The 27919-nt window shown below is 37.3% G+C and overlaps 2 protein-coding genes across 3 annotated transcripts in view; one reads left to right on the forward strand and one right to left on the reverse strand.

Annotated features, from left to right (window-relative positions):
• Window positions 1-1863, forward strand: part of LOC106105080 (RNA-binding protein lark-like) — a 3226-nt gene extending 1363 nt beyond the window's left edge. The window contains exons 3-5 of the mRNA XM_013285306.1: window positions 5-150; window positions 881-922; window positions 1630-1863. Of these exons, the coding sequence (XP_013140760.1) occupies window positions 5-150; window positions 881-922; window positions 1630-1678 (237 nt within the window). The 3' untranslated portion in view covers window positions 1679-1863. The remainder of the gene's footprint in view (window positions 1-4; window positions 151-880; window positions 923-1629) is intronic.
• Window positions 1864-2911: 1048 nt separating this feature from the next.
• Window positions 2912-27919, reverse strand: part of LOC106105178 (bone morphogenetic protein receptor type-1B) — an 81001-nt gene continuing 55993 nt past the window's right edge. The window contains exons 1-3 of one of the 2 annotated variants that reach the window (XM_013285430.1): window positions 10115-10339; window positions 5788-5975; window positions 2912-5669 (exon numbers count right to left, since the gene is read on the reverse strand). In XM_013285430.1, the coding sequence (XP_013140884.1) occupies window positions 4410-5669; window positions 5788-5975; window positions 10115-10124 (1458 nt within the window). In that variant the 5' untranslated portion in view covers window positions 10125-10339 and the 3' untranslated portion in view covers window positions 2912-4409. Of the gene's footprint in view, window positions 5670-5787; window positions 5976-10114; window positions 10340-27919 lie in introns of those variants that run through there. The other variant, XM_013285431.1, reaches the window with a different exon arrangement.

Below are 27919 nucleotides of genomic sequence, written 5' to 3' on the forward strand. Positions count from 1 at the left end.
GGACTTTGTGTCACCGCCACTACGCCGAGAGCCAATGCCGCCCATGCCCAGCTTGCCACCACTGCGTAGCAGCATGGGATCAATGAGGTCCTCATATGACACTATGTTCAGCCGCAGAAGTCCACCGAGAGGGCCACAGATGTCCCGAGGGTAAGAATCATTTAAATTGTTTTAATTTTTAATATCATTAGGTGGCAAATGGTCAAGTGGCCCGCTGAATGGCAAAGCAACTGCTGTGCAGACATCTGCACTTGCAGGTATGTTCATCACCAGCTCACTGTACGTCCCCACCAAGGGGCATGGAGTCTACCATAAGCAAGGGGTGACTAGGTCAAAGTCAACCACGCTGGCCAAGTGTGGGTTGGTTGACTTCACACATATCTTTGAATTCATCATATTGCCTATATGTGTGGGTTTCTTCACGATGTTTTCCTTCACAGTAAGAACGTCGGGTAAACTATGTACATATGAAAATTCTAAAAATCTAAAATCGCATTGGTACATGGCGGGATTCGAACCCAAGACCTGTAGATTATAAGTCAAGCGCTTAAACCACTTAGCCACCAACACTATTATGGTACGGTATATACGCAGGTATGTTGCCTACCCTTAATTGACAGAGGAAGAGACACAAAGAGGATATATCCACTTCCTGTTGTTCCTCAACTGTCTAATTCACTTTCACTGCTAATTTCCATATCAAAAGGGTGACAAAAGAAGGGCTCTGGTATCTGTCTTCTGAGAGGTTGTATTCCACCGAGCAAGCTGTCCCTACAGTGCAAAGTTGTTGTTTCTATTTTTACAATGCCTTGTAATTTGATACTCTATGCTCTGTTCTCTGAAGCCGATGTTCTCTAACTTGATTGTCTTTGTTTTTCAGAATGTACGAAGATTTCAGCAGAGACACATTTGATGACAGAAGGTAAATGTAACATTTTCTTATCATAGTATATTTAAGTTAAATAAATTACTTCAACACATACATCTATACTTATGAAGAATAAATTTGTGTATTTGTATGTGTTGATATAACTGAAACCATTAAAATCCTATGTTAAGTCTGAGTAACAGGTTATTTTTTTAAAATTGAATGAAGTTGCGAGCGACATCTGTTAATTTACTAATATATTTTGATGCATAATGGTTGATCACACCTTCAGAATTGTCAGCATAGTTTTAGCTGAATTCTTCTGTAACATATGTAGGCAAAATAAACATTTTGCTTATATTTTAATTGGACAATCTCATTCTGTATTGTGCAATTGAAACTGGATTCCTGTAGTTTGCTAAATAAACTAGCTTGCAACTTCAAAAAGACATCCAATATCACTCATTGATAATTTAGCTTTTTAATGGTGAAAGATTTCTTGAAATCAGCCCAGTAGTTTTTGAGTTATTTCAATACATACAAAAATACAAATCTTTATGTTGCTTTAGATTAAATCTGTCAATTATTGTTCAATGTAATTATGTAAGCTTTTGCCTTCGACGCGGAATTAAAAAAGCTTAGTAAGTAGCTTATATATTCTAGGTTTATTCTATTCTGTGTGAAATATATTCAAGTTCTGTTAACCTATTGTGGAGATGCATAACATCCATCCATTAATTTTTTGTTTGTATCGTCCACAGACCAGGGCTGCGAGGTCCCTCCCCTTCCCGAAGGTACGCGCCTTACTAACGAAAGTGGTCATTGTGTGATGGCATTTGACTGTCCCCTGTATCATTGAGATGTTTGGACAATAATTTGTAAGGATGACTGCGAGTGACTTATATGCAATCTAATATAGAATTAATTGTATGGTTGAATAGACTGCTAATGTCAAGGAATGTAAATAAATAAAATAAATCTCATTTTAAGTATAACTTGCCTTTTATTGAATACAAATCCTGAGTTAAATGAAATACCAATGTCTAAGAGATTCTGAAAATGTACAGGGTCATTGATTCGAATTATTGTTAGGCGATATACCAATTTCTTAGCTTTTCAAAAACGTGCAATTAGGAACTTGTTTCAAAGAAATAGAAATGAACAGATGACTTCAAAGGAATCTGGCAGAATTAAGTATTCAAAGTAAGCTTACTATTAGGTTTTCAAATCTCTTTGGTTATGACAGAAAAAGTGGAATTTACAAAGATATTCATAAAATACACAAGTGTCCAAGAAAGATGTATACTCGTACAACGAGCTTTCACAGATTCCTTTACATGACTAACCCAACCTCTATCCGAAGTTGCTTCGTTTAAGCGCTAGAGGGCTCTAAAGGTTGCTTAATACTTTAAACAGTTATTCATATTGAAACCATAAGTTCCATTTGTCAAACTACATCTTTTTGTGAAACACCTGTGTCATTAAATCATCAGGGGGCTCGAAAACTCGAAAAAACATCAAAACCAAGAAACATGTTTTTGCAACTGCAGGTCAAGGTTTTTACTTAGTATAATTCAAAAGATTTCAATCTCTGTTCTAATTTTAATTTGGCGAACAATGTTGGCATAAAATAGTATTTTCTAATTTAACTTAGAGCTTAACTACGGGTCCATAAGTTAACATTAATTTGTTTTTATCAAAATCTAGAGTTGCGTTGTGTTGTCAGCTCTGAATAATACTGTTTAATGCAAACCCCCGGCTTTGTTGAAATCGAAGTAAATACGATTAATTATAGGACAACATTGTTCATATTGAATGAGTCGATTTAGACTTCAAACACGTAAATCGAATTCTGTGGCATTTTGGTGAAATGTTAAATGTCTTATTTTAAATTACTTATGCAATTATATAAAAAAGTAATTTGGTCGAAGTAATTTAAATTATCTTTGTTTAGAACTAATTATTAAATACTTTTCGAGTTGTGTGCATGGCTTCATTTAATTATTGTTACTTTACTGGGAAATAGTTAAATAAAAAACTTTGTATATGTCCATTAATATTTTATTTAATCCGTAACTTATCGCGTACAGTCGCGCGCACAGTCGCGATACATTAACACTATAAGACACTCGTGCGACTGCGCGCGACTGTACGCATACAACTAACCTCTATATTTACAAGACAATGTACAATACAAGCGCAGCCGCCTCTAAATGCTGCCGCGACGCCCGCTCTCAAACACCACATAACAAGGTTTTGTAAAAAAAAAACAACCTTAGAACACTGCTGAAATTCACATCATAATATGATCAAATTGGTTCGTTGCGTTCGTCTCTGATTTCTTTACAAAGAATGTATGATAAAAAAATTTATGCCAATGATTCGTCAGTGGAAATAAAGCTTAACAATAAACAATCTGTACTCATACTTTTTTTATAATGGAATATAAAGCACTTGAAAAAGGACATTGTATTTCAAATAATAAGTCTTTGAAGATTTTTTTATGTTCGTCAAAACCAATAAGAGCCTACATTCGCAGCTCGTCATAAACAGTCTTGAGATGTTGCAAATCATATTTGCATAATCTATTTACAACTTACAATAAAACATTAATAAAAATAGCTGCTCCATGGGGCAAGTGTCTATGGTCAAAATTAAAAATATTTGTATTACTTTTTACAGCTTCATACCATCATAATATTGGTGTAAGCAGGGGCTAAGAGCGGGTCCGCGAGCGACGCCGCGCGACACATTTTTACACACTTAAGTACAATTCACTGATGAATAACGTCGAGAGTCGAGGCGATGGTTCTTTTAACGTAGTACGAAATAAAGGAACTTACGAAACAAATATATCGACAGTTTGAATGAAAAATATGAGTATCACTCACTGACATGAAGCCTAATCATAGAAAATATGTCTAGACAACCAAATAATGTATAAAACCATTAAAAGTTACACTCAAACAGATGTGTTTAAACAAACATTTATAAAATTAATAACAAATACTTATTCCATTACAATAGCTGCCAAATGTTTGTAAGTAAATGTAGCGAGGTAGCGGCGCGCCGGCCCCCGCCCCCCCGGGCAACGCCGCGCAGCGCCACATCTCCGCGCTGCGAAGCGACTCAAAATTTATTTGTACATTAAATTTGTAAGCAAAGTCTTATTGTCGATACATATCACAAGTCGCGGCGGGCGCACACATACACACACGTACACACACATACACACACACGGAAGACGAGATATTTAAACCTACTAAATTAACGTAACAGATAAAATAAAATACATACAAATATATCGGAACGAGAAAACCAAGGAGGCGCGCGGGGCGGCCGGCCGTCGCCGCGGCCTCGCGCTGCGCCGAGTAAACTTAACAATACTGAGATTTAAACAAAAGCGGTGGTCAGACGGAATTTCACATCGTTGGGGCTCCGGGCTGCTGCTGGTCCAATTTTGTACGCGATTCAACTCTCGCAAAAGAATAAATAGTGCGTATCGAGGAACTCGGCTTGAAGGCGGCCGCGGGGGCCGGCGTCACACGAGCTTGGCGACGGGCTCGTTGTGGAACTTGGCGAGCGTCTTCTTGACGCGCAGCGCCGTGAGCCGCACTGGCGGGTTGGCGTGCCAGCACTCGGCCATGGCGGCGGCCAGCGCGGCCAGCGGCTCCGAGCCGAGCCAGCGCGCGGGGATGATGGGCCGCACGCCGCGCGCCACCACCACCGCGTGCATGTCCTCGAATGACGGGTCGGGCGGCACGTGCTCGTGGTAGGGCAGCGCGTACGCGTCCACGTTCTGTGCCTTGTCGCCGGTGGCGCAGCGCCGGCACATCTCCCACAGCACTAGTCCCAGCGAGTACATGTCGGCCATCTTGAAGGCTTCGAAGTTGGCCACGTCCAGCTTCTCGTCGAGCACCTCGGGCGCCATGTAGCGGCGCGTGCCGACGCGCGTGTTGGGCGCGATGTCGACCTCGTTGCGCTCCGCCACGTACCGCACCGCCAGCCCGAAGTCCGCGATGGCGCACTGCCCGTTTCGCTTCACCAGGATGTTCTTGCTCTTTATGTCGCGGTGCGCGATGGCAGGCTTGCCCTTCGTGCCGAATATGTCCATGTGAAGGTGCGCCAGCCCGCTGACGATCGAGTACGCCATGGTGAGTAGGGCGTGCGTGTCGAGGACGACCGTTTGTAAGTAGTCGTGCAGCGAGCCGTTCTCGTGGTAGTCGGTGATTAGTAGCATCTGCGTCCAGGAGCCGGTGCCCTTGATGTCGGCGGCGATGAAGCCGAGGATGTTCTCGTGTCTCATGAGCACCGTCTGGTAGATCTCCGTCTCCCGGAACCACGAGGCCTCCTCTGTGGTGAAGAAGACCTTGACGGCGACCTTCTCTCCGCGCCACCTCGCGAGCCAGACCTCGCCGTAGCGGCCCTTGCCGATGGATTCGACCATCTGTATCTGTTTGGCGACGGTGCGCTGCACGAGCAGCGGCAGGCCGGAGCCGGAGCCGGAGGAGATGTCGGCGGAGTGAGCGACGGCGGGCGGTGAGGGCGGGCGCTTGCAGCCGCGGCGCCGGCGCCGGAATAGCAGCAAGAAGGCGGCGATGAAGGCGAGGAGGGCGACGCAGAGCGCGATGGCGACCAGCAGCGTTGGGCTGGCGGGCGTGGGCGGGCGCAGGCCCGGCGTCTCCGTCACATCGGGCGGTGGCTCAGGCAGCTGGGGCTGCAGCCGCGTGTTGCACATGTCCGCCTCCGAGCAGCAGTCGATCACCTTCGGGTGCTGGTGTGGTACTTGTGAACTTTTGCACTGGAAAACATAAGAAACATTTGTTAACACAGATTGCTCGACAAACCAATTGTTGTAACCACTTCACGTAATTTACAAATTCAATTATTATGTATAGATATTTGTAATTAGCACAAACCTGCATGAAACCAGACTCGTCCGGCGGTAGGCAGCCGGCGGTGCGCTCGAGGTCGAGCCGGCCGGAGTCGTCGAGCACCTCCTCCACGGTGGCAAAGCAGTAGCCGCCGGGCTGCGTGACGCACGTGCCGCGGGCCGCGCCGCCCGGACAGGCGCCCGCGCCCGCGCACTCGCACATTATGCCCCGAACTGCAACACGGAAAAGCACATTAGTCACAACGCTGGCCATAGAGTACATCAATAGGACCAGTCCATAATTTACAACTTCATATTCTTAATATAATATAGTGCGCAATGTAAACTTGTTGTATCTTGTATGGCAAAGAAACAAGGTTGACAACAGATAAGTGACAGCATCTCAGGTGCGGAGATGTTTGTTGAGCGGCAATTAAGATGCCAGCCGCGACAGCAATGCGATGTTTATTGCCCGATGAAGTGACCTGGCGTTGACGACGTATTTAAATTTATACATTAGTACGTACTGCATCTTTCGCTCGCGTTACAATGTAAAACTATCATGTTTACTAAGCAAGTACTAATAGTCTAACGTAAATTCTATACATTTATAGTTTTAAGTCGAAAATTTACATCGTAAAGATTATTAGTTAAATAATTAGTAATACTAATAGCTAAGGACTGAAACCTAAGGCTACATACTTATGTGAACTCTTATCCAACGATCTTCCCAACAAAGGTTTCAAGCACTACAACAGTAAACACGGGAGAGTGTCAGCGCTGAGACGCTCAAAAATATTTAGCCGCTAATCAGTGACGCACACCGGCGCAGGCCACTTGATACATCGGTGCAAATAGAGCGGACAGATAAACATAAACTAACAAATACGTCACACGTACATATTACTATAATTTAATCTTCTATCTATAAATATAATTAAATTGTAGTGTATGTTTGTAATATCAAAATAATAATTCCAGTTTTCGGGAAGACATATTTGCGTTGCTGATAACGTAAATCGCATTTTGTTTGTCTGTCTGTGTGCAAGCCGCGTTTGTTCCGGGTAATATCCAAAAGGGCTGGGCCGATTTCGACCGGATTTTCACTGAAGGGAAGCTGACATAGACGGGCATATTATAGGCTACTTTTTATGTTAATATTGCGTGGACGGATTCGCGGGCGAAAGCTAGTACTATTTAAACGCATTAAAATAAACACAGTATCAACATCTAACCAACATTTGATTAAACTTTAACAACATATCTTTCAAGTAGAGATGGACGAGAACGAAATAAAACCCACGCAATGATGATCACAGTAACATAAACTTAAAACAATGTTGTAAAGATTATCATAGATTGAATAAACTAAAGCAACAAATTGATGTCACTTATGGGTTGTTACCGAAGGAAAGGAATTCGGAGATCCAATTACCGGTCAGTAAGCAACATTCCACTCGAGCCCCTACTGGGTAATCGCATTTGCAACACTGCACCTCAATAGAGTTTAACCAACTTCGTAGGATTTTGGCTGTTATTACTAGATTTGGTTTAGTTACAGACATGTGGATATCAAAAAACCCCCATTCCTTGTAATAATTTAGATAATTAAGGAAAGGAGAATATGTGCTGGAATCAATCATCAATGTAATAATTTAGGTAGTAATTGTTTTTGGTGTGTGTATGTGTGATTATGTAGTCGACAGAGTGTGAATTTAAACAATTACATTGTATCCGAATATTTAAACTATTTTTAAAGGTTTCTTCATCTAATAGAAGTCAAGTATTTAATGAAAATTGGAATTGGTTGGCCGTAAAAATTTTTTTTTTATAACTTTGTCAACGTACAGTTCAGCTAGTGGTGAAATAAATTGTTTCCATATAGTATCCTTTCATAGGCAGTAATCATACTAATATTATAATTGTAAGTTGATATGATTATTGTAAGAAGTCGTAAACGGCTGAACGGATCATGAAAGCGATAGATGTAGAGCATAGACCATATGTAATTTTTTTTAATTCCGCGCAGACAGAGTCGCAGTCGACAGCTAGTATAAGTAATACATATTACAGACTAGTCTATTAGGATACTTGCAAGATATTAAACAATAAATTAAGACAATTTCCGATAAAACTTTTACGAGATTTGTGATTTACAATCGCTCGATATTATTAGTCGTGGAATAATTTAATTTAGTTTATAAATAACAAGTGAAAGGAATCGATAATACGTTCATAGATATCGTAATAATCGTAATTATTATTAGACTTTGGTTTTACAACACCTCTAATCTTATCACTATTAAGTGTAACAAAAATTAGGCTAATTATTATTGAGTGGAATTTTACTTATTGAACATTTAGTTGACAAGACATCACGTAAATACATTGACCCTTCGTAACCTATCTCATTTATACTAATATAAAAGAGGAAAGATTTGCATGTATTTAACGCTATTACTTGGCCTATTTCAAATATTCCTTCACCATTAAAAAGCTACGTTATCAGTGACATAGGCTACTTTTTATTATTTTTAATTTCACTCGGCCAAAGTTACTTATAAGATCACTAAAGAGATGTAACTATATTCGTTCAGTTAAAATTTTTAACTGTTTTCCTCTAGTGGGTCGACTTCTTTGTAAAAAAATCCGGTCGAAAAACACGTATATGTGAATATCTTTATTTGTATTTAACACTAAAAATAACTATCTATTGTTACTCTAGGTATGCCAATAAGCTAAATTTGAAAGTAACTAGCAAATTTTACCATCGATTCATATCCTGCTTCCTGCCTTGAAATGCCTTATTTTTTAATAACTAGCTAATTTAGATTATTAATAAAGATATGTGTATCATCCATTTGCCTTTATCCCTTACACTCACAGTCGGCACAGTATGTGCTGCTCTTCCTTACATCTCTATCAGCCATCATATCTGAAACCACTCTCTTCTTAATCATATCCTCTTTCACACAACGCATACATACTTTCTTCGGTCTTCCTCTAACATTCTTAACACTTTCTGGTTTATGTGCCCATCGTCTCGTCGCATAACATGTCCATTAGATATGTGTATATTACATTAAAACAGGATGTACAAGCTTATTGTCATACAATCTTAGATAGATATAATTTTAGCAATAATTGAAATCACTACGTATCAATGATAGTGAATTAGATAATGAAAATTGAACGTATAAATTAGGTATCACCAATCAATAAGCAAAAAAAACAAGCTAAAATCAATGAATGAATTTCACTCTACAAAATAGTAATACTATTGGAATTACATTTTATATATGCCACAATTTTATATACAATGCTGATAAAAACTTTTTAATATAATCATAAAATATTTAATACTGGCTGATGCTCCCGACGCCCGCGTGGAATTAAAAAAACCGTAAAAATACAGCCTATGTTACTCAAGTTTTGAAATCGGTCCAGTAGTTTTTGCGTTATTTCGATACATACAAAAATACAAATCTTTCCTTTTTATAATACTAGTTTAAAGTTTATGAAATTCTTTTAAGCGATTTGTAAAAGTTTTAACGCTATATAAGTTAAATAGATATATAACAGTTTAGCCATTATGTTAAACACATATCTCGAAATATCGTTAAGTCGAAGCATTGTGTAGTTTTTTGAAGGTCCCGAATCAACAGGTACGGCGACCTCAGACTTAATACGTGCCCCTGCAGGACCACAAAGGGATATACAACAATAGAGCCACAGGTATATTTCCACTACGATTCCCAATAAATCATTCAATTTAACATTTTATACTTAGTTTCAATCACCTTCCGAAACATGTTATTTTATACTGATAGTTGTCTACGGAGAAAGTTGATTTGATAATCATTTTACAGCCAGTTTAAGTAATTAAAAGTATAAACGGTTTAAAATAACTAAACCAAAGGTAATCGAATGCTGGCCGTCAGGAAGTAACTAGAGAGCGAGTGTGCGGTTACAAACAAACACATTAGCGTCGCGAGCGGAGACAACACGCCAGATAGCTGCCTGCCACAGCTACAATCACCTTACCTGATTAGCATTCGATTGGCAGTAAGAAGGAATCTTACTCGCATAACACTCTGCCACTTATCTACTATTTAACGTTTACCTATTCCTCGGATATGTAAAACTACAAGGACAGGAAGCGATGAATTATTCAAGACGTGCATTACATCGTCCTCGCACTGAACGAAATCCGTTCGTACACGGAGGGACACAGAGCCACAGCCACTGAACACTGACAACAACAAACGCCTGGAAATAAACGCGTAAACAAACAACACTCTGGAACACCGCAGCCACCTCCTATCTGACAGCATCTAGATAGCGACTACGTAGTTATGGATAAGGATTCGTACTTAGTCTCATGTCGGCGAGCGTCCGAGGGTAGATCTTCCTTGCGTTCGTGCTATCATTTAAATATAACTTCGCACCGACACCGCCGTCTGTCGTCGGCTTTATTTTTACACTATGAAGATCGTACACAGTCGGTCACAAGGCACGCCGTCTCGCGGGAGACGATATCACAATGTTAGCGCACGCCCGTCCGGAGCGACGGTTGCGAGACGAATGAGTTCGCGCGGCGTCCCCCTGGGCAGGTCCCCGCGCGCCCCTCCCCTCCGCCCCTCGTTGCCGCCCCGCGCTCCGCGCGTGCACTATGCATATGCACCGCTGCAGCCTCCACATGGCGCGAGTGCGAGATAAAACGGTGGCGGGGGGAGGGGAGCGGGCAGCGCGCCGGCATTCGGGCCACACGAGCGCGCTGCGGCCGCACAATTCATTGACGCCGCGCCGCTCGCCGCTCGCCGCCGATAATGCCCGCCGCTTGTTTATACAACACGTAAACATTAGATCGTCGCACCCACTATTTGATAAAACCCTTGACAACGTAAAGTGCCAATTTTAATATGAACAATATTACAGTTGCTCAACTCAAGAACAACCGTTCATTCATTCGCAACAACGAAGGATCTTACGAAATAAATAAAGCGCCTTTTAATTTAGTTACAAAACGAGATGGGTCAAAGTTTGAGGGTAATAAAAAACAAGGAATTAAAACAACAAGATCATTATTACCCAAAGTTTTGGGAAATTTTGCGCGACGAATAAGGAATCCATTTAGCGAGGCGGACGTTACCTACAACACGATCAAAGTCGATGTCAGTCGGAAGCTGCGTCTTTTTATAGTTTATGATAGGCGGCGCACATCGCCACAGCCCGCCGCCGTCCGCCGCCGTCCGCCGCCGGCCGGTCGCTGCCGCTGGCGCACGTTATTAGGAGAGACGCTTCCAGTGGAACATTACGGCGGCGCTCGGCTAATCGATACGCTATTAATGAGATACTTTTACGAGCGCCATATCGTTTTGTGTTTATTGTTATTTCCTCCGATCGTCAGCACCGGGGTGAAACTTATCGATGTAGAGAGCGGCGGGAGATGAAACTTACATCAAATTATAAACATAATATAATGGTTCAGTTTTCGCCGGAGGCAATATGGTCGGGACACAAGTCTTTGAGCGAGCTATCGGCGGGCCATATGTCGGTGACGTGCGTCGCCGGCGGCCGGCCAATTGCCGCAATGAGTAACGGTAGCGGCGCAAGCATCTTGCATCTCAAGGACCCGGCCGGCGCGCCGACTGCCGAGATGCAAACGCAAAGCGGCACACCTCGCCACCGATATAAACCGGCTTTATATATTCCTCGTGCACCCGCGGGACGCCATTGTTCTCAACAACGCACGGGGCCGCGATTTGCAAATAATCGAAGTTATTAGACTAATGCGCGTCGCGAGCCGACTTAATGCTACGACTATTTCCGGGTGACATTGCCGATCGACGCAAACGGAGTGCGACTGTTTCCCGTGAGATACAATATATGGATCGGAAGCTCAACGGAGCGAATCGTTAAGAATATAAATCACGGCCGCGACAAAGTATCTAGTCGACTTTCTCATAAACTGGTGTTGAGCGGCGGGAGCAGCCGGTCGTGCAGCGCTTTCGTTTCGGCGAGCGACTATCAATATACCGATATATTAGCGATAATCGGATAAGAACGATTCGAGTCCTGCTACTGATGGTATAAATCGATTTGTAATAAAGATATCGCTTAGAGCGACGGCCTGAGATTAGACTGATGTGTATTGCATCGCGCTGTATTTGATGCGCGGGCGGACGCCTACGCGACGCGCGCCTTCTGTTTCTGTTAATGTGTTCGAGTTGATCGCTGTTTAGATAGATGATTTTAACTTAAACTTGACATTGCTATGTAGATATATTTAAGTATGTAAGCAACAACGTCTTCAAACTTATACAAACGTTTATTGTAATAAATACACTGCACTCAATGTCAGTATAAAACAATGCATGTTCATGACAATTGCAATGGTCAATAAATGTCATTACTACCATTCCATCTTCTTCAATTAAAATAAGTACATAGTATCATGGTTTTGTAGATTTTATATAACAAACGAACGAATCCATTAATAAAATTAAAGCTTAGGTAGTCAGCAACCGTTTCAGTGTAATTGTGTACATTCACGGAAGCGATCGCCATAATCTTGTTAGTGAAGGGGAAGTCGTAACAATCGAGTTTGAGCCAGCGTCAGCAACTCGATTCGCAATATCGATGCACGAATCGATTAATTAAAGAGTAACGCCCTAATATTAAAGTCGACAACGCTTATATCCGTACCCTTTACAGCGAGTTTTACCGTCACAATGCAATTAGGTTGAAAATTATCACAGCAACATACATATCTGGCAAGTTATAGTTCTTATGGCGACAGTTTACGAAAGAAATACGAATTCTTTGACTGTAGATACTTTCGAGTTCGTGACTGCAATGGCATTTGGTCAGACCCCAGGCGTCAGTCGTAAGGTCGCAGATATCTCGACCCCGCGGATTATCCCACTACATCGATAAGGAACAAGCTTCGAAAATCGAATCGGGTGACAATATTTCTACAAAAGTTTCAGGATAAACCTAGTAAACTTAAAATGTGTAATAAGAAACTTAAGACGCCTATGACTTTCAAAGAATTTCAAGTACAAATTTATTTTGATTACTATATTTAAATTAAGGTGGTTATAAGATATTCCTTAATTCTAGTAAATAAAATAACTAAACTCCAGGGTTTATTCCGACCAGCTATTAATAGACAACATTCCAAATGCCCATATAGGATGGCTACCCTGTAAGGATAATTTATTCGGCGGCGTGGTGGCGGCTCCCCCCTCCACGCCCGCGGGTCTTTTCCCTTCCCCTGGACAGGATCCCGAGTTTTTTGTGAGCCGAGGATTAGAGAGTATCAGCTTAAACGCACGTTACGTAATAGATTTGACACACCCTCAATCCTGCGCAGGTTTGAAGTTAGTTTTTTTTTGTTTAAATTATACTTAATTTTCAAATTAGTCTAGTTCACATAGAAATAAGATAAAAAAAAGTTTTTTGTTCTCAATAAATATTTGAAATAGAATAACGTAATATTAATAAAATAAATTTAATATTTACATTGTAATCGCAGATTTTATTTTGTTTTAATATTTTTATTAATACAAATAAGCGTTGTTTTCAACAATCCTACCCATACCGTAAAGCCTTGCGTCATTAACTAAAAATACTATCGTGGCATGAATGACGGCCGACGCGTGACAATGGTAACAAATCTTTTCGTATAACTTGTAGCAATTGTTCTGGCATGCTATGACTATATAGAACAGGACTAGGCAAATAGCTGCTATTGTACCAAATTCTACAACTTGTCGCGAGACATATCGGGCAAAGATGACATATGCTGACAGTTAAGTACAATTTTATGTACACAAAAACGAGCAAGAAACCAAACAAATTTAGGATTAATGTACTATAAAATTTTACAGAGGGCAAAAGGCTCACAACGGGTCCTGTCTCTCAATAGTCAAAGCGGCACGCACGTCGAGAGTTTTAATTCAATCCTCAATCACACATGACAATAAACAATATTTATTGACTGCTTTTAAATGAATGCGATACTAAATTGTTTGTACCGTACTTGATTTACTGCGAGTTGACAGCAAGGGATATACAATGACATTATTATCTTTTTATTGCCGGAAATATCAGCCTGTAATTAAATATTGTCTGATAGAAGAAACCTAATATCGTTAAATGAATTAACTTAGCAATAAAAATGTCTAGCTTTTTTCTGACGATCTTGTTGGTCTAGGTAACGGCGGAGGGGACGTTTAGTAAGGAGAAATATCCGTGCGTGCCCTCCCTCATTGATTGGGCAACACATCTACAATTGTCGCTTTGCTATTACGGCAAATTCAAGTTGCCGCCTACTCTTTTTCCGTATAAAAAAAAAAAAAGAAAACATTAGTACTTGACTTCGTCTGCTGGCACGTTTTGCTCAAGTGCTACTCGTATCTCAGTATATTTGTGAGTTCATTGATTCCCCGACAAACATGGCGCGTATCAAATATTTACAAAAGCCGTGGCCGTTATCAGATTACCTGACGTGAGAAGTGTCCGCGGAGACTATCTCAGGTTCAAGAACTTCGTTGACATTGAGATGAGACCTGATATCGACAACATACAGGTAAAGTACAAACAACATTCAATACACCAATTACCATTCTCAACTGCTAAGGGCCTTACCATAAATAAGAATTAGACATTGTATCTTAAACATACGTCAACCCTATTATACCATAACTCTAAAAGACAGCGCAAATTTTTGACAAAGCATTGCTATTTAAACATTACTGTGTATGCTTACGAAAAGCGGGTTTGAATAAAAAAATATTTATACCGAAGTGGTGACACATTTTTATGGTAAAACAACCACATTGATGTATTCATTCAAAACAACACTATACTGTTTTGTACATCAACGAGGTCGTCTACCAAAAAGATTATCAATAACCTTAAATTATAACATCAGGATAAACAATGAGCGTTCAAAGTAAACAAACACAAGCCTCATAAAAATACTGGGCCACGCCACGTGTCGACACCGATACGATCTGAGACGTTTGTATTAAAAAACTTAAATAACAACTGTGACACCAATTGTTAGTACACTCGCACCAACAAGTCACATCATAGTTTCTCACAAAATGTAACAAAGGACTAACAATAATAGTGATTGGGTGTACACGCTCTTAGCGTCTTTAAAATTTATCATAGTGAAGGACAAAATACAAGAGAGTATGGTACCCCAGAAGTCAGGGGTTTGGACCACATGTATAAGTCTACATTTACCTTAAGTTGGCAACCCTAGTCTAGTCGTGTTTATTATCTTCAGGTGATATAATCGTTGCAGAATTAGAGCAGGCCAACACGACGGCCATACGTGACTGGAGACACGGCGTGTGTTGTGTCGCCTTATCTAATTGTAATTAAATAAGCTTCATGCTAATTCTGAGCATAAGATATTAAATATGAACAGATTTATATTTCCAATTAATCTATAAATATAAAATTGATAGTGATGTCTTTTATTGACGAACATTTACGAACACAATAAATAGAGTAAACAAGTTTCGTTATACGTGTTAAAATAAAAATTTTACAAACTTCATTGTGTATTAAAACATATTAAAATGGAAGAAGCAATGCCAAAAGCAGTAAACTAAAACATTCATATATTCCACATCTTGGCACAAATAATACATAAAGTGTAATAAAGCTCTTAATGGAACATTTGTGTGATATCGTTACATTTGTTTTATTAATATGTTAAATGCCTGCAACTTCTCAACTGCCAGTAATTGTTTCATAAAAAAAGGTCATTATTAAAAAACAAAGTCCATTTGGACTATAAAAGGAAAACAGTCCTAAATAGTAGACGTATACTAAATCTTAAACAAATCTGTGTGCTACAGTTGGTTTTGCTTGTACCCGACACGTTTCTCGTAATGTCTTTCGCATATAGAAATCAAGGCAAAGGCCGTGGGAATTTATAATATCGAATGTAAAACAATGTTAATAAAATCTGCAAATTATCGTGTAGCGGACGCGGTGCTGTTAGGACATCGGCATGCGATACGTGTGCTTGTATACAGCTGTATAATGCGTATGGGACGTACCCAACACGATCTATGGAGACCTAGCCCTACGATTGCCACAATTATATACGAAGAAATTATAGAACTTCCACATCTAGTCAAACATATTCAAAAAAATATAGAGTAGGCATAATTCACACTTCACTTGAAACATTTTTTAACATAATCTCCATAACACTATCTTTCGGTAGCCTCAAAACCAGTCAATATAATTATTCGTGATTTTATTTAAATTAATTTCTAATAGGTGTCATTAAACAATATTTAAATGTTTACATTTTATTATTAGACACTGTTTAGTTTATTTTATAACAAAAGATGAAGATTACAATTTTGTAAAATGTTTTATTACATGTAAATACAAGAACACGAGGTACACTAAAGTAATATTTAACCCTTTCAGAGAAAGTACCGATGAAAACATTTTGTTCACCATGTCTGGTCTATATATTGTTTAAATGTCTGCATCTAGTTGACTTTCATCCAAAGATTATGTAGATTGTAGATGTATGAACAACTAGGGTAGAAGCGTTCGATTTAGGTCTCCAATTCAGCGTCCATTAAGCGGTGGGCTATCGTGATGAATGGGCGCGGCCGATCAATTGCACATTAACCCCGGGGCAGATAGGCCCATTCACCGCACTTGTGCACTAGCCTTATAAATCTCTGTATTTATAAACTCGCTTACGTAAGCATCTTATCAACCCCGACGTATTACATATTACATCGTTGACATTTGTGTTTTCTCAGAAGCCCAAGCCTCAGGTTATCTTTTCTATTAAATTACTTCATATACACTATCGTATGTACATACAATATGCGGTAGGGTGCTTAAATTTATTCACTAGCTTTTGCCTGCGACTCCGTCCGCGCGGAAAAGATTAATTTATCTTACAAATTATGTTCTACATCTATGTTAAGTATCGTCCAAAATACGTTAAACCGATCGATAACAAACATCCATCGATTCATTTCGTTCGTTTCTATTGTATTGGTGAGGTAGTGAGAAGTAAGATGAATCTAATATTGAAGTTCACAAAGACTTAAATGGTCGCAATTGCTTTGTTAACATAAAAATAATCCTTAAAACTGTCTTAAGGCTATTACATAAGTGCCGGAAGATGTCTCATAAAATTAAAAACATTTTAATCCGGCACATACAACCCAGCTGCCTTATCAAGCCAAACAAACGCTAAGCTTCCGCAGTAGCGTGGATTTGTCTCGTAAAATTTCCCACACGAAGGCAGTTGACAGAACTCCCACTGGTTAGGATCGCATATTCACACCATACTAGCACTTTTCACTCGTGTAATAAGAGTCATTGTGCTATTAAGGTGAATGTAAAGGTTTGTTACTACATAAAATGTTTAACTTTCCGTCATATTTTACGCAAGCTGACGTCTTCGGAAGGAAACATGCTGTAAATTGCTGTAAGGAACCATAATGAATTTCATTCAAGAAAAAACAAGGTTTAAATCTATCTATTTTGCTTTTTTTACGGCAATATTCCGCAAGTTAGCTGATTGGTCGCTTAGTTGTTTATATACTTTTTACAATATTTATTAAAACGTTTATTATGTTTCTTCATAAACTTAGAATTGCTACTATCAAAGTATCATTTGATTCATTTTGATTCTCATATTTAAATTAACAATAATTCAACTAAAGGTGATTGCAAGATCAGTTAACAACTGAATGCAACATAGAGTTTGCTCATTTGCAACTGAAGCTTTTCGGCCTAGATGTCTTATCTATACTATTGTAGTAACGCGTAAACACACACTTCTTTGTTGCCTAAGATGTCAGCAGTTATAGCATGTTTTGAATAATTCTTTTTGTAATAAAAAGCCCTACACTTACGTCACGCTTTAGGCTATACATTTTTACGCTATTAAACTTGTAGGGTAAAATAAATTGGAAAAAACCTTCAATTGAAAGGGACTATAAACTACAAGCTGCCAACATTAAGAAGCAAGGCTGCCAAAGTTTGTCATCAAGTCAAGTCATGTCATTTTGACATTTGCAATTGATAATTTGACACATGTATACAATAAAATTTCCATAATTTTATGCGGATGAAGTCGCACGGAAACACGGAAAGTTACATGTTTAATAATTTTTAAGAGATATAACTGTATTTGTTGCATAGGTTAATGTTCGTATGTTCCACCTGCAAGTCTACCGTTCGGGATAATCGCCGACAGGGGCGCGGCTCGCAGATATCGCGCTGCTATTTTCGTCAAGTATGTCACGCGCTAACGTCGCCGCAGTAGCACAGACTAACACAAGGTAGAGTGTTTACAATAAAATTAAATATATTTATGAATAATTTTCACCTCTATGTAAACAAGACGTAAAATGATACTTTGAAATATACAGATGGGTATATTATTATTTACATTTTTTTTATTAAAGGTGTTTTTTATGGCAAATACAGGTAACTAGATCTTAAATTTGCATCTTTAATACGTTAAGAGGTAAAAGTATAATAAAATATTAATTCTTTATGTAAGACCAAAGTTAAAAAAAGTATTAAATCACGATTGTTTACATCACATCAATATAACAATTACGTATATCAATGAATGGCTCGTAAAGAATTACAATCAGAATGTATGAACTTTATCAACTATAAGTTACAACATACATTCAAGCTTTGTAATGTTTTAATGAATATGAATAATAACTTAAACTCTACACATAGATGAGACAATGGGAAAACAGTAAACTTTATACATTAGTAATAGATGAATAATATGGGTTTTTATCGCTTATGTCACATCTATTAGAATACAATTATAAATATTATTACATTCAAATGATTAAACAGCATAAAAAAATAAAATTTAAAGACGCCTATATATATCAGTTTAATCTCTGATAAGTGTTAGTCTGTGCAAAAACAGTATTCGCGGAAGGGTTCCGTCTACAAGAGCGATCGTTCTGCCACAAGGTTACACGATTCCAACGATTATATTCCAAACTGCGCAGTTACGATATCCTGATAAGAAATCGATGATAACGCACAAAACAAAGATACGTAATTGAGCCCAGATAGAGTTATCTACTAGATAACGGCAGCATTACGAAATGTATCTATTGGATGTTAATATAGACTCCATATTGCGAACACAGTACCTGAATTAATACTCAGATAGTGTTGTGATAAGCGAACGTAAAAAACAAAATATTTGTTTTTAAAATGCCTAGTAAAAAAACTTTATCATGCAACTTACACGCGAATAATAAGAATTAAATTACATACTACTAATTCCATAATTATCTGATATCCATTCTACAAAAAAAAAATGTGAAATTTTTATTTGTTGAATACGTCACAGACGTAAGAAATAGTCTGAAATAACACATGAACGATTTTCAAACTTCATAATTCCACGCGAAGGAAGTCGCAAACAATAGCTAGTCTATAGGAATATTATAAAGAGGAAAGATTTGTATTTTGAAATTTTTGTATGTATTTGATTCACGAAAAACTACTCGGCCGATTTTAAAAAATCTTTCACCATTAGTAAAATAATTTAACTATGAGTAACATTGTTATGTTTAATTGTTTAAAATCACGCGGACGAAGTCACAAACAAAAGCTAGTAACTATGTAAAATAAAGCAAAAACTGTCATTATGATTGACGGGCGTCAAACTTCACACAACGGCTGACAGTAGAAACGCGTCAAAAGCGGCAAAGCTGTGGGCGAGGGCGAGGTGAAGCCATTGTGCAACGTCTCACACTGACAGACATTGTTGTATTTAAACTGTGATAATTCGTTACTAACGGATAAATTCAAGATTTTATCTCATTTATGTTTCATATTCCCTTCTTTACATTATCTATACTATTATAATAAAGCGTAAACACACACTTCTTTGTTGCCTAAGATGTCAGTAATTACAGCATATTTTTGAATAATTATTTTTTTTAATAAAAAGCCCAACACTTTCGTCACGCTTTATGCTATATATTTTCACGCCGTTAAACTTAGGGAGTAAATGTTTTTGATAAAAACCCTAATGTGGGAAAGAGACCACAAGTTGCTGCCAACATCAAGGTTGCCATGCTTTGTCATCGTCATGTCATTTTGAAATTTGCAATTGATAATTTGACACATGTAAACAAAAAAAAGCGTCGGTGGCTCAGTGGTTTGAACACTTGACTTGTAATCTACAGATCTTGGGTTCGAATCCCGCCATGTACCAATGTGATTTTCGATTTTTCGAATTTTCATATGTACATAATTCACCCGACGTTCTTACGGTGAAGGAAAACATCGTGATGCAACCTGCACATATCGGCGAAGAAATTCAAAGATATGTGTGAAGTCAACCAACCCGCACTTGGCCAGCGTGGTTGACTATGGCCTAGTCACCCCGTATTAGGGTAGGCTCCGAGCCCCTCGGTGGGGACATATAGTGAGCTGGTGATGATGGTGATGAAACAAAAAAAATCATAATTTTACGCAGATCGAGTCGCACGGGAACAGCTAGTATTTTAAAAAGGAAAGATCTGTATTTTTGCATGTATTAAAATAAAAGAAAAACTACTGGACCAATTTAAAATTCTTCCACCGTTAGAAAGGTAATTATCTGTGACTAACATAGGCTACACTTTTTACTATATTTAAAATTCACGTAGACAAAGTCGCGAGTCACAGCTAGTACCTACTAAATTTGAATATCATTTTTTTTTCAAGAATTGTAAATATGATGAATATTACATCGTCACATATAATTTAATAAATTAATAAATCCCAAAATATAAAGTAGGTTATATTTAACAAAAAATGGTGCCTAAAAAGTCTAAGAAACGCATTAAGATTTCGGTTATCAAAGTAATGAACATAAACTAAGCCTAATTAAAACAGCTAATATTACAAACCGCCTTAACTTAAAGAAATCGCTATTACGGAAGAAAAACCAGACGTTACGAGATTAATTATAATTTTTTTCTTTGAACTAGAGACGACGGTATTTCTTAGAACATCTACAAAGAAATATATATTTTTAAACGGGCTGTGATATGTTGTTGTTTAATTAACTCGGAATTCGTGGTAATTATCAACTGAAATAATTATATAGCGTACTGTCGAGGACTTTAATTTCCTACTCATTTCGGTAAAATATAATTCAACGTTCACAATGCAATTAGGTCGCAAACTTGACATAGCGACATACAAAAGTGCTAAATTATAGCTCTTAATGACCATTTGTTGTTATATTCGATGTTAAATGGGATGGGAATATATTTCCTCGTACACGTCTGTAGGGACTGGTTTGTGCGGCGCCGAAAAGCCGGCGTTGATACGGGAAACGTAAAAACACGTGAACAATACCAGCGCGACCCTTTAATTAGTACAATTATTTTAAAAGCAACTAATTTCTTAAAAACCAAACAAGAAATTTCAACTTTGGTACCTAATTGTACATTGTACGAGTGACAATTCCAAATGAAACATTGTCAAGTGCGATTTAGAAAAATCCATAGATATAAAAATCTGTAGACACGTCAAAAAATACAGACCTAGGGAAAAAGAGAGGTAAGAATTTGAAGTTAAAGTTTTTTCCATAACTTTTATACATTCCTGTATCCGTAAAAAATTTAATTTCCAAGTAATCCGCTGATAAGCTGGATATGTCTAATTAATTTAATATTCATAATTAATTAATATCAAAAAAAAAATAATACGATAAAATATTCTTCGATAATATTATAAAATAATTAAGCAAATATGATAAGGTGTAAAATTCTTTAAAGTTATACCGCTAGGAATTTCAAAGTAATTTTACCAGTTGACTCCATGATGTGCTTAAAGCTTTAACTTGGTTTGTTCTTCAACATCTCCTATTCGGATTGTTTGCCACCTTATGACATAACAAATCACTTAGATTGTACGTACCTGTAACAAAAAATAAACCTTTTAAAGATAATTTACTAAGTAACATAGCAAAGTAATCACTTCAAGATTTTCCTAATCTTACTAATATAGTAAATGCGAAAGTTTTGATGGATGGATGGATGTTTGTTAGAGTTTGTAGCCTAAACGGCTGAAGAGATCTCGATGATATTTTGCATAGATAAGAGGACAGTCTGGAAGAACACACAGGCTACTTGCTTTTGTTTCTTTTTATTCCGCGCGGACGGAGTCGCCGGCGAAAGCTAGTTATGAAATAAAGTGATGAGGTTATATTAAAATTTCTACTTTTAGCAGTTTCTTGTAAGTTAAGCTTGTAATATGACATTTTAAAAGATTTCCGATTTCACTGGCAAAATTAGATCTTTTCTTGCAAAAACATTTTAGTTTTCCTCAAATCAGTAACTCTTTCCCCATATTTTTTATCTAATAAATATAACTTACAACTTTATGTTCCATAATTGTTAAAATTAAACTGGATTAAACGACTATCAACTAAAATCAAACCACTATAGTTAACTATAATAGATTAACCATTGTATAATAGATCTTATTACTATAGTTATAAAGTGCTATTTCGTTTGTGTTGGATAACATTAAAGCTCATGTGACGCCCACGTAAAAGAAAGTTATGGATGACGCCCGAGGGTATTAAGATATCAGTCTAGTGTGCGACGACCAGCACCGGCCAGGGGCTAAAGGTCATCGTGTAATAACACACGTACACATCAAGATGGACACTTCGATACTTAATGAGACTGAATACGGTAATTCTATTGCTTCGGAATTCCTAAGTGATTTTATAATAATGAGGTAACAGCAGATTATTTTAACATATTTACGGCTGGTATTTTAATGACAACTAAAATGGTATTTTAACAGATTGCATCTAAAACCCACATTTACAATTTTGATTTCAAACCAATTCAACCATCAAAAGAAAAATTACCCAAACGTTGGTTACACTCCTTGCTTAAATTAAAAGTATACGCATATTTCAATAGCAGTCCTGGCGCCAGTCTTCACCTAACATATACCAATGGTCAGATGTTGCGACCACCGACGTAGCCACATAAAAGCGCCGCGCAAGGAAAATCCTCATGTATTAAACAGTCGTTGCACTTTTTATACATTAAAGTCATAAAAACAATTTCCACTAGCGTATCTAACCGAGCGTCTCTAGTCGACTTTTCTACTACGAGAATTTATTTCATTTCCACTGGCATAGCCACGACTTCTGTATAAAGCATTTGCGCATATGGTAGTGGAAAAAGGGTCTAAGTTATAATCACCTCGCTTAGCTCGGGATTCGCTGCATTAAAAACCGATTGACATACAACTGTGGCGCACTGGCGACGTTTTATAATGTAATATAGATAATTAATCCATAAAAGTATGTACTATATCCCGGATAGATTAATTACAGCTGCGTTTAATACTACACTAATGATATAAGAACTTTCTGCAAAAAAGTTTATCCTATTTCCGTAGGATCGACGCAAAACTTTCTTCCTCCTAGTTAATATATGTTTCGTCACCTCAGTCGTTATCACAATTTGGATTATGTCACTCTTCACGCAATCCATCCATCTCTTTCTAGGTCTACCTCTTCCGGTGTACCTCCACACTCATAACTAAACAGAGAGGGAGAGGATAGACATGTATTTAGAAATTAACCAGACAAGTACACACTAGTATTTTTTATGATAAGTCAAATCTATTCGGCACTATAAATTTAATTTATCTACTTCCGACAGACTAATTTATTTCAAAAGAATATTTTACGGTTTTTTCTTAATAAATGGGACTTGAATCACGCTACATCCAATCTAGTTTCTAAGCTTGTACGGACCGATGACCACTAGAAAACGTAGTCACCGGAAACATAAAGCAACATTTGCCACACATTAACATATAACGCTCGGAGCTCTATGGTTCCGAAATCGATACAAATTCGAGAGTGGGATAGCGTGGGCGGGATCGAACCTTTGACCGTTGGTCTAGTGGGCAATGCGTGTCGCAACACATACCACTAACGGGCCTTTAGAAATTGTGACCGACGCTAATATTGTTAAACTATTCAAATTTTAAATAAAACGCCTACAGTCCTTTGTAACATGTTTCAACATCCTTTGTGCCGATGTTTTATGCTTATTGCTTCTACCATTCTTGTTGTTAATTGTTAATTCCCGCATTATTCTAACGCTGGATATGTTACGGCTTTGTGTAAAAGTCTAATAGTAATTTATTAACGAAGTTGCTGAAATCAAAATTACATTTAACATAAGTTATCGTGCACACAAAATATATCGTTTTGCTGTAAGAGAATTCCAAGAAGAAAACCTTTTAGTTATTACGCATATGCACGAATCAAAATCAACAATTCGGAGCCTCTGAAACACGCAATAAAACGTTGCATTAAATTGTTTATAACAAACATTTAACACATTATCTAATATCGTTGACATATTTTTTATTATTCCCTAGTGAAATATAACCATTAGCAAATATAGAGATATTTAATATCGATGGTGTGGGTGTCTGTCACTGACAACTGATTCGTAACGTTTCACTTGGATCAAACTTGTATCTTTAAGTTACAACTAAAGTGACAATAGCACTTAAATGTTACCCATACCAGTAATTTAATCTTGATATGCGTTAAGTTAGAACTGATAGATTATAGAGTGTAAATAAGTTCAAATCTAATATAATAATTTCTTTAGAAATTAACTCCCACTTAAAGTTACCAACCTTTATACGCAAAAAAAGTTGTAAATGTTCCATCAAAAACTAACACCCCCATGAATTACAAAACTTCCCGTATAAAATTTCAAAATAAATCCATTGGAAGGATGAACCCATAAAAATATCAGGTTGTACAAAAAGCCATTCTCTATCCGGCTCATAAACAACTTCCCACAAAATTCGAATCACTAAAATTCTGAAACCTAATAATTTAACGTTCAAAATTTTTAATTTCCTCGGTCGAGTGGACAAATCGGTAACGCGATACTATCCGAACGTTAAATTCGATCCGGCGCGAAAAAACAAGATGGCGGCGCGCACGTTTGTGTTTCCCTCCGAAACTTGAGGTTTTTTACATTTTGTTATCCGATTTAAATTTGGGATAATTTGGAGAACCATGACTGCTTTTTATAATCTTACAAAAGTTACACTTTAAACAGAAGAATATTACAAGTAACATAAAACCTTAGAGCATAAACCATGAATATGTATTTTTATTTATCTTGTTACTTATAATTTTTGTCGTAATCAAGTATAATGTATCGATATCAAGTATAAAAAATAAATTTTCTCCGATTAACCAATTTATAGATTGCTCTGCCGCCCACTGAACTATCATTTGGATTACGTCGATAGTATCAGAGCTACTGTTATACGGGGCCTATTAGGAAATAGTTTGAGGTCCATAAGGTCCGCCAACGCACAGGGGCGGCCACTCGACCTGACTGCGATAGAAAGTTCTACCCACACAACACCAGGGGTCAGAATCCTACGCACTCACCTACAACTGGAGACCTCTCATATTAAGACCCACGTGGTTCTACTTACGAATAGCAATTGCTACGCATTTACTCGTGCAATTGTAAACAATAAAGTCACGTACAATTCAGTATTAAGGATTTCAATAAAGCTAAGCTACTAACCCAATTCCACCACAGCCTCACATGTCTCTATCATAGGCTTTGAAAACATAGAGACAGAAATGATTCAATACAAAGTTCACATGAGGAAATTACCATTCAAAATACCTTAAGAAAAGTAATAAGCATATCGTTGAACACTTGTTGATACTCAAGTTAACGTCTTTCAATTTGTATAATCTCATTACAATTTATGCGTTTATTTACAACGATAAAGTTTTATTTGTGTTTGGAAATTGGCCACAATTACCTTCATTTCCCGCTTTTAACTCTTTACTATTCGTAATTACATTTGACATTTATTAAGTAGAACTATTTATACCTTTACACCTACGATATATGGATAGATATTTGTTAGTTGTAGCCTAAACAGTTGAAAGGATATTGATAAAATTTGGCATTGATGTAGTGTATAATCTATACTAATGTAATAAAGAGTAAACACACATTACTTCGTGTCGTAGGATGTCAGCAATCACAGCATATTTATGAATATATCTTTTTTTAATTAAAAGACCTACACTTACAACACGCTCTAGGCTTTATATTTTCACGCTATTAAACTTGGGGGTTAGTAAATTGGAAAAACTAGTTGCCAACATTAAGGAAGCAAGGTTATTATGGTAACAGTAATTTTGACATTTGGAATTGAGAATGACAAAGTAAACAATAAAATAAAAATAAAGTTTTATAATTTCATGCGATTGAAGCCGCTAGGGAACAGCTAGTCTATGAATAAAATTATGCAGGCTTTGCTTTTTTAATTCCACCGGGACGGAGTAACGGGCGAAAGCTAGTTAAGAATATAAACATAATTCATAATTAATCGACCAATACAGTATGGGTTGTTTCCTCAGCCCACTATAGCCTAAGTGTCAGAGGTCATCCACCCACCATAGATATAAGAACGCAAATATAAGACTCGTCCTCCGCACTGAAGACAACCCACCTTCATGACTTACGAAACGGAGGTGGGCGGAGAGCATTTATTTGATTGTATTATCAAATTTAAGCTCTCATACAAGTAAATGAAATTTACATTGTCTGTTACAATTTTATAGATTTTCCAAAATCAAAACACATTGCTACTTGTGTTTTTTCAGAGTGTGAAATTTTATACAAGTATGTCATGAGTAGAAACGGTTATGAACAAAGATGTATTTGTGTAGTGTACTCAGATATTATTTTAATACGGCAATTTAAAGAGATAAATTAGTTCGACGAACCTAACGGAACAATATCAGTAAGAAGGAATCTTTTATCGTAAAACGTGACATACTCATCTTGAAGTCATAATTTGATAATATATTGAGACAAATTAATTACATAAGAAATATAGTAAATGAAGATACAATATTTCACTAATCATTTGAAAGATGGGAAAGAGAATACCAGTTTTACAACAAGTTGAATTTTGTAGAGGCTAGAAACTCATATCAATCAGATGAAATATAAAACACCAAATTAGAAACCTTAATAAAGTAAAAAAAAAAAACAATTGAAACACGCGTATTTACAGAATTTAGTAATGCATGGTATAAGAGAACAAAAGGCGCAATAGTTGTAGTCTGCGTGGTCCCGTGTCGTGTGAGATATAAGACATCGTCAGAGAATGCGGTTCGACTCCAGTATTAGACTAAATAATTCTAAAAATCGACTTTCTAGTGAAACAGTGACAATGTTCGCTTTATGCATATTGATAAGGCAATGATTGCTCGCACGCATTGTCCGGAGAACGGATAGAGAAGAGATTGCTGCGCTTTGCTTGCGCAAACGATAGCTTTACCGTGAGTTCCTATTGTAGAATTAGTTATTACCATCACTCACATTGTCATTGAAAATTAGAGATAAAAATATATTTTTTTCTCTTTATTTTGGTAGTGTAAACCCACTGTTAAAAACGAACGTGAGACGAATAACGTCTTTAAAATTCGAACTCATGCTAAATTAAAAACTTAAAAAAGCATTACAAATTAACTATATTTAAAAAGTATACCTTGACTTTTACCTTAATCTTTTATTAAAAAAAAACTTAATAAATTTTCCTACATACAAGCTATCCAAATCATAATACTGCGCACGTGAGTAAACGTAAATAATAACCCAAATCATTCCAATCAGTAGCTTCAAAGTTAATTTTATGATTCAATCATCTTTGTTTATAATAGCAACAAAAACAGATGGATAGGAAAAATCTCAAATTTTAAAGCTATAAAAGACATAAACTTTTACAAGGCAAATTTAATATTTTTAAATCGAGACTAATCATAATAAATTGTGATGTTCAATATAATAAACTAGGCGCCGAACACCTGTTTAATGATTATCGAATATTGCGAAATTTATGAACGAAGGCGACGGAAACTGGTTACCAGGAATTAATTCATTTGTAAAAGATATGAGCTAACTTTGCTCGTCCGCAATCAACTAAAAACTTCAAATCCTACAAGATTCTACAAATCACTATCTACTTCAAAAAGGAAAGATATAATAGGTGGAAATAAAATACACGGGATA

This window comes from Papilio polytes, unplaced genomic scaffold (assembly GCF_000836215.1).
Source record: "Papilio polytes unplaced genomic scaffold, Ppol_1.0 DF823177.1, whole genome shotgun sequence".
NCBI lineage: Eukaryota > Metazoa > Arthropoda > Insecta > Lepidoptera > Papilionidae > Papilio > Papilio polytes.